At 37.0% G+C, this 8,816-nt stretch overlaps 1 protein-coding gene across 1 annotated transcript; it reads left to right on the top strand.

Moving 5' to 3' along the window:
- Positions 1–459: 459 nt before the first annotated feature.
- On the top strand, positions 460–6,570 carry LOC124718900 (ATP synthase subunit beta, mitochondrial). The gene is made up of 11 exons (XM_047244546.1): positions 460–619; positions 1,506–1,691; positions 1,927–2,061; positions 2,726–2,887; positions 3,104–3,288; positions 3,373–3,531; positions 4,322–4,444; positions 4,611–4,823; positions 5,334–5,513; positions 5,608–5,731; positions 6,252–6,570. Exons 1-10 carry the CDS (start codon positions 505–507, stop codon positions 5,722–5,724), a joined length of 1,575 nt encoding a protein of 524 aa, XP_047100502.1. The 5' UTR covers positions 460–504; the 3' UTR covers positions 5,725–5,731; positions 6,252–6,570.
- The last annotated feature ends 2,246 nt before the right edge of the window (positions 6,571–8,816 follow it).

Here is an 8,816-nt window from a genome sequence, read left to right as displayed (position 1 = left end):
GACTGAAATAGATCTTAGTTTGGTTTTTAACCTACCCCTCCCTGTCTTGCTGACGAAGTATAACACATACATATTTCAATATCGAAAGATATCGAAGGCTCAAAAAGGTGATTGCAAAAGTTATTTAATATGAGTATATGTCACATCATAGTGAACTTAACCATGGAAAGAATATAAGTCGTGTGAATCTATTCTCATTTCACCTCAGAAACTCCAATTTTGGATTAGAAAGATTTGATCGTACAGAAAAATCGATACTCTATCCGTTACGTAATACAATGAGATTCAAGCGCATATTTGTTAATATCGTAAATTGTATTTATTCATAATCAGTAGATGATATGAAATGATATTTTTGTTTATAGTTTACAATTCTATGTTTAAAAGAAGCATGTTGAACTGTAATCAAATACGAAAGACTGTTGACCATCACGTTTGACCCTACGCCCTTGCTTCCGCGATCAATCCACTTGTCCCTTCCTCTCGGATGGGCTCTGTCTCAAGATGGCGAGCGTAGTGAGAGCGACTGCTGGCTTACTCAAGGGTTTTAAACCCTCTTTCCTTGCAAATAAACTTCAAAATGATTCCGTTAATGCATTGTCATCTTTATCTACGAATAGTAAGTAAAGTTTTACTGCTTAATCGTGCTTGAAGTTCGTTACTGAATGAGTATAATTATAGGCTGTGCGGTAATGGGAGTACCTTGCGGGTAACGGGCAGATCTAAGTGTGTGTCGAAATATGTGGTTCTTTCCTTACATTATTTTGACGATTCAGAGTCTTTATTTGTAGGTTTTTCACGTCGCGTTAATGTCGATTTGTAATTTTGGTCGCAAATCACTTATCATATTTGCAGTGAGTCAATATGTACCGGGTCTTTTTGTAACTTTATTACGTGAAAACCAGTTTTTTCTTCAATGACCAGTACTGACAGTGGTCGCAGGAGCGGAAAATTAAACTGCAGTGAATTTTTTTTGTTTTGTCACGGATACTATCATGTTCATAAGCACTATTTCGTACATACGTACCGCGGAAGGAATTGGTCTCCATCGTAAAGATTTTTCTTGGCGGGTAGTGACTGTGGCCTTCAACGAAAGAAAAGCAGTTTTACGACAGTACTTTCGGCGCTGAAACTCGTTAAAGGCGATTTTTTTTCGAGTAATAATATTATGAGAAAGTATTCGAACTGAAGGGGCAGTTTAAAGGACCGCAGCAAATTCTGAACATGTTATTTATGGATCACTTGTAGATATTTGATTTTCAGACGTATATTTGTTAGTTTTTGTGGATAAAACTGACCAGTCGAGACCTGTATTTCAGCTGACACAAAAAGTTGTATATGCCCCATTTCAGGGGGAGGGTTCAATATTTATGTAAACATGTAGAAACCTGTTCATAAAGATAATCACTCTTAATTTATTACATGCTGTAAAATTAATTCATCATAATTTGCCATTATTTTCCCATTCTGTATCCCACAATAAATATGAGGAAATTTTCCAACAGGCCAGCAGCGCCGATGGGCAGCAACTCAGCCCAAAGCAAAATCTGCAGGTGCTCAAGGGAAGGTAGTGGCGGTAATCGGAGCCGTTGTGGATGTACAGTTTGAAGACAGTCTGCCACCCATCCTCAATGCCCTGGAAGTGCAGAACAGAACACCAAGGCTGGTGCTGGAGGTGGCACAGCATCTTGGTATGTTATTAGAAACAGTGTTTAACATCACTTGCAGAGTAAAATTTTTTTCATTGAAATGTGACAGGCTGTGACTGCTTTTGTCAACTTTATCTGTAGGTATCAGCTGATAAGATACATGCTATTTCTTTGTGCTAACTTTTATTGTAATGAATTAAAAGGCATGTTTGATGTAGATGTAGCTTTGATACGTGCTGTTGTAATGTAATGTTGCAAATGTTTTCATCTGAATCAGGTGAGAACACAGTACGAACAATTGCCATGGATGGTACTGAGGGTCTTGTGAGAGGCCAGGCTGTGCTGGACTCAGGTTCCCCCATTCGTATTCCTGTAGGTGCAGAAACCTTGGGCCGAATTATCAATGTCATTGGTAAGTTTTCTATATATTGAAATGAATATTTCATGTGGTTAATTCACTTGACCCCTTCATAAGCCATACTTTTGGCATGTCATTGTAGAAGACTAAAATTGACACAATTGTAGCATATGCATGAGAGTAAAGGGAATAGTGCAAAGTTCAGTTATGCCTTGGCAGTGATTGGTGCCATTTTAAAAATACTTCCCAGTGAACTAAGCTGTTCATGTAGCATGTAACAATCAACCTACTGCAGTTATTAGTATGACTGCAAGTGGTAATTTTGTTTTAAGCACATACATGTTATGCCCTGTTATTATTACTGAATAATCATAACTTGTGTGCAGAAGATGGCAACAACTTAATATTCATGTAAGGTAATTATTTTTAAAGAAACTTCGGAAACATTTACTGTTAAATATCTGTAATTTTTGTGAAAAATGAGGTTATTGGTTAAATTTTTATTTTTGATTCTGTAAGTTTGAAAATCTATGAGGCAATGCTTAAATATTGAAAACAATGTTTGATAGGTTTGATGAGGACTTAATTCTCAGTACAGTTAATTTTTTAATGGTAATTACTTATGTTTTGTGTTAACATTGATAATAGAAAAGGTGATCAATGATATTCCTGAGAAGTAAGAAATGTGAAATTTTACTAAATACTTGTGGAATTGTAGGAGAACCTATTGATGAAAGGGGGCCCATAAGCACTGACAAGTATGCTGCCATCCATGCTGATGCCCCTGAATTTGTGGACATGAGTGTGGAACAAGAGATTCTGGTTACTGGCATCAAAGTGGTGGACCTACTTGCTCCATATGCAAAGGGTGGAAAGATTGGTAAGTAAGATTTCGTAATAGCCATAATATTGCTATCTTGTTCAAGAAAGCTAGGACCAAAGAGTTAGTGTTTAGAATTGAGGTTTATACTTTAATCCTTATTTCATTTGCAAAGTGTTGTTAAATAATTTTACAGTTAAGACTAAAGAAACTGATTGTAGCAGTTGAGTTTTCCTGGATGAAATGGACTTAATTGAATTCATATACTGTGTTTAGGTCTTTTTGGTGGTGCTGGTGTAGGCAAAACTGTATTGATTATGGAGCTGATCAATAATGTTGCCAAGGCCCATGGTGGTTACTCAGTGTTTGCCGGTGTTGGTGAACGAACGCGTGAGGGTAATGACTTGTATCATGAAATGATTGAGTCTGGTGTCATCTCACTGAAGGACAAGACCTCAAAGGTAAAATACACCTGTACAGTTTTAACCACCTGAAACATTTTTTTCTGATGCTGAACAAGTCATTCAATTTTGTTTCTTTGGCAGGTAGCGCTGGTGTATGGGCAGATGAATGAACCACCTGGTGCCCGTGCTCGAGTTGCTCTGACTGGACTGACTGTGGCAGAATACTTCAGAGACCAGGAGGGACAGGATGTGCTGCTTTTCATTGACAACATCTTCAGATTCACCCAGGCTGGGTCAGAGGTAAGAATCTTGAATAACGTTATCTTCTGTAGTAAAATGTTCTGTAGAAAACATAAACGGTATTTGTGCCATAAGTTTTGAAGATCATGGATTTTCTTTGTTGTGAAGGCAGACTTTGATTCACAGAGTAAAAATAATGTGGGTGATAAAAATAAGGTATAGACGTATTGCTTCATCAGTCTTAACTAAGTTGAGACTGGCATGCTCACAGAAATTCGAGAAACAGTGTATGTAACTTACTTTAAATCATCCCTTATCAGTAGTCACAGAAATAGTATGAAAGCAATGTATGTTGAACATTAATGTGCAGTGAGTAGTGAGGGAATATTTTCTGCCACTTTGAAACATTCAGTGATAGAAATTGGACATTTCACACAGACCACTTAATCCCATTTCTTTGAATAATTTCCTTAAAGTTGCTGTTTGGCTGCATTAATGAAATCCAAATTAGCTCATTACATTTAGAACAAATGAGGTGTGGAATGTTTTGGAAGCAGAAATTATCTGGAGTATGTATCAAATAATTCATTGCTGTCTGGAATGAAATGTGAAAATTTTGTGTACTCTTGACTTGTTGGTAGCTACCACTGTAAACTTGGTTTACGGGATACTTGTATTCCGAACTAGTTCAGTGTGTAATTCCGTTTATCAAGAGTTTGATGCTCCTCTTGTTGAAATAGAAGCATCTAAGATGTGTCCATCTGATTCAGTTGGATCTTCTAGAAATTGACGTGAATTATTAGCTACTTGTAATAATATACTGTATCTTAAACAATGTTTTTCTCTCCAGGTATCTGCCCTGTTGGGTCGTATCCCCTCTGCTGTAGGTTACCAGCCCACACTGGCCACTGACATGGGTACCATGCAGGAAAGAATCACGACCACAAAGAAGGGGTCAATTACATCAGTACAGGTATGCTTCCTTAAAAGCTCATTCTTTGTAAATGTTTCTGATATTTGCTTCTTGTTTGTAACATAATATAGATGTAATGAAAAAATTCTTTGACTTGATACATAACCCAATTTCATAATTAAGGCTTGTTAGGTCAAGGATCTCATCTGGCACTTTGATTTTTCAGGCCATCTATGTGCCAGCTGATGATTTGACTGACCCAGCTCCTGCCACCACTTTTGCTCACTTGGACGCCACGACTGTATTGTCGCGTGCTATTGCTGAGCTGGGTATCTATCCTGCTGTGGATCCCTTGGACTCCACCTCCCGAATTATGGACCCTAACATCATTGGGCAGGAGCACTACAATGTTGCTCGAGGAGTACAAAAGATATTGCAGGTAAATATTTTAAAAAGAGTATTCCAGTTTTGTAGTGCAAACAGTATAAAGTAGTTCATGTGTGTTACCCTTCTATTTTATTTGAAATCTGAGTTGTTAGAATGTGGTCACATTTGAAATTCAAAATATACTTCGTAATCATTTGCAAGAATTTTGTGATTCAGTGTAGTAAGTCTGTTAAGACATATTGTCCCATAGACCCACATTAGGACATCAAATATTCTGGAATGGGTAATAAAACCATCCATATCACACAATTACAACAAAAATGGTAGTGTCACTTTTACGGATCTTAAGAGGTGGTCCTCATTGATGTAGATGACAACAAAAGTTGACATCAGAGAAAGTATTTTATTTTTGCCTAGCTGGTCTACAAAGTACTTTAGTGGAAGCTCACAGATGCAAATCTGCAGAGCTTGTACTAAAAGTCTGCATAATTTGGCATTTTGTAGACTAAAACAGGCTTTTTTCTTGTTTAGTGTGCAAGTAACGAATGGTTTAATTTCTTAGGACTACAAATCTCTGCAAGATATCATTGCTATCCTGGGTATGGATGAGTTGTCTGAGGAGGATAAACTGACTGTGGCCCGAGCCAGGAAAATCCAGAGGTTCCTATCGCAACCTTTCCAAGTGGCTGAGGTCTTCACTGGCCATGCAGGAAAACTGGTCCCTCTTGAGGAAACCATCAAGGTAATTGATTTTTAGAAAAATACATGACCTGAAGATTTGGTGATAAATATTTGCAATTATCATAAATTTACTGTTTGTATTTGGTGTGTTCCAGGGTTTCAAGCAGATCTTGAATGGTGAATATGACCACTTACCTGAGGTAGCATTCTATATGGTGGGGCCCATCGAAGAGGTTGTTCAGAAGGCTGAGAAGCTTGCAGAATCGTCGTAGTTAAATAGTACGTGTCACTAAATTATTGTATGCATTTCGTTATCAATAAAGGTTCCACGTTTATGGCTGCCATATGGATTCATGGAAATAGCTGCCCAAAATACACAACCCTGCAAACTTTCCTGTTTCTTAATAAATTTAGGTGGTAGTAATCGCTGTGAAATTTTTGTTACATATTTTTTCATGGTTTTCAAAGCATTTGTAGTGAGGTATTAACAAATATTGATTATATACGTTGATTAAAATGACTTGGTGATTGATTTTCCGTAGTCAAGTGACAAGAGTTTTCAGTACCATTGCCTGAGTTGCATTTGGTAGATACAAAGAAGAGTATTGTCGAATGTTGGCTGCATGCTACACCTACTTTTTTAGCTATAAAAATTATAAATGACGGATGATTGGTTACAAAAATAATGTAATCCATGAAAATGCAGTCTTTGACCTGCAGTGCTGTTACATTCATATGTGTTAGGATTTAAGGATATTTCTAAATTGCCTTACATATTCTCTGTAATTTGTGTTGCCAGGTGATTCGTGATGTGTAAGAAGAATGGAACTGTGGATTGTCCAGTTTGTGACTATCTGATTTTTTTTTTATGTAATGTGTCCATTACCCTGTTGTGATGCATCACTCCATGCTGCTGTTAGAAGTAATTTCAGTGCATTTTGGCTAGTCAGCTGAAGAAGAAAAATTCCGGTTTGCCCATTTTGTAGTCTGTGTATGTATATATTTATGTTGTAAACATTGATGAAAAAGACTATAAAATGGCATGGTTCAGTATTTGTACTTGTTGAACATTACAGCTGTTTTCATAGAATAACTGTATCAGTTAATAAATAACTTCCATAAAATCTGGTTTATAATATTGTTCAGCCAGAAAGATTAGTTTGTAGTGCACTTGGCTATGTTATAAAATTAAGCGGTTCGCTCCAGTCTTATCGATAGTAGAATTACTAAAGCATACAAAATTAGATTTTGGTAGCAGGTGTTGTCTTGAAATCAGATGGGTGATAAAAATATTTAAAGTTGGCCAACATGGTCCAGAGTAGCGTTACAGGTGGGTTAAAACAAGTCTAGGTTGCAATGAAATTTTGTTAATGATGGGTTTTCATGTAGAACTAAGCTTCAGAATCGGCACCATTTTTCTGTTGATGGCTCCTCTGATGCTTGTATGTCAACACGATTGTAAACTGCTCCAGCAGCTTAAGACTTCATTGCTGCATGAGCATCAGAGGAACTTCCAGTTGCAGCCGAATCATTCTGAAATTGATTTAGACATGAAGTCAAAACTGGTCACTAATAAAGTATCATAGCAATCTAGACTGTTACTTTAACCCAAAAAGATTACACTGATGTATATTAAAACCTAATACGCTAGGTAATGCACGGTTCAGTTAGTTTCAAATTGCTGGAGGTAAGAAATACAAAGGTCGAGGGGGAAATGGCAGTTGCAGAAAACAAAAAAAATGGACTTGAAGGTGTGGATTGTTTGAAATCTGCCTGTAAATGATTTTTCTTGCAGTTTACATGTTGATCATTTCAACCATTCGACAACCAGCCTATCATAATAGTTGAACGTCATATATAAAGTCCATCCGTTAGTATCAAATTTCAATACAGCATGTTAACAAACTGACACTGGCTTTTGAAAATTGATAGCCTTTAATTTATCTAAAGACTTGTCCTTCAAGTGACAATATAGTCTAAAGGTGTTTCACAGTTTTATCCCATGCACTAAATTAAATTTGTCTAACAGACATTTGTACACTTCTGGACTTCATAAAGTGTTTTGAATTGATCATCAGAAGTAAAGATGAAGTGCCCAATTCGTGAGAGTGGAGTAGTTGGTGTGCCGCAGTTGTGCTCAAAGATGATTGTAGTTTTATGTGGAAAATGTCAGTGCATACTGGTTAGTAGGAATTCAAGCAAATTATGCCTTAAGTGTTTCTTCAAGAGTTCAAATTTTTTTGATAGACTTCCAAACCATAACTATTTTTAGGTGCAGGATTTCCATAGTGACGTTAATATATTTTATGGAGCAGGAGTTGTCACAAACAGAAAAACTAATATCTGTCCATAAACTCGCCCCCACTCAAAATTTATATTTGTAATAGTGTTGCACTTGGAGTATGTGTGAAAACTTTAGTGACTTGGAAACAAGGAGGTACAAAAAGTTCCCCCATGGTTGGTCAAAGGTGTGTGTTGTAGGGAAACATCTTCCTAAACATGAACAAGGGGGGGGGGGGGGGGGGGGCACGTGGTGTTGTGCACGAACTTCTGCTGCCTGCCAGCAGTTGCCATGTTAAATAAAGGTATAAAATGTATTCATTCTTCCATAATGTTAGATAAAAACTGAAAATTAAAAATCTGAAATAAGAAATGAGTCAAAGGTGGATGAAATGGTGCTGAATATCAACAAAAATGCCACATTAACGCCCTTCAAGGTGAAGAAACACGGAGTAAACTTTAAGAAAAAAAGTTGTTTTGATGACTATAACATTAAGATTATAAACACAAATTTGTTCACATTATTGAATTTATTACATTCTTAAGATTCAAACTTTTCAGTACCAATGTATAATTAAACAAGTATATGGAAGATTACGTTGTTGTGGGGTGGTTAGGTCAAGTTTAGTGCAGGACCCATATAAAAGGTGAAGAATGTGGAGAAACCTCCCTGAACAATCTTCACATTAACCAGTACAACAAAATTTGAGCAGCGTAGGCCTGAACAAAGCTGACCATCTCAAAGTATAGATGTACACACTTGCAGTGTAGCATGGCTGTTGTTAAGTGTCTTCTTAGACCTGTTTTGTACAGTTAAATATATAAAACTGGCTTACCATAAAGGATTTCCTTGAATGAATCAAGGGGGAGGGTCGTCCTTACAGTAATTTGGAGGGATGATGGGCGCATACGCTGCTGTCCTGTTTATGATGTGTTGGTCGGAATCAGTGGTAATCTGTGCATTAGGATTTGTAGTGTGTCCTTTCAGTGGCTTGGTAAGGGCTGAATTGAGAAGCAACAGAAAAAGATTGAAGATATTTCAGCACTGTTCTATGAAAGTTTGCATCCACCCTGACTGCAGAGA

The sequence above is a fragment of the Schistocerca piceifrons genome, chromosome 10, assembly GCF_021461385.2.
Source record: "Schistocerca piceifrons isolate TAMUIC-IGC-003096 chromosome 10, iqSchPice1.1, whole genome shotgun sequence".
Classification (NCBI taxonomy): domain Eukaryota; kingdom Metazoa; phylum Arthropoda; class Insecta; order Orthoptera; family Acrididae; genus Schistocerca; species Schistocerca piceifrons.
This window is presented reverse-complemented; position numbering and strand designations above follow the sequence as displayed.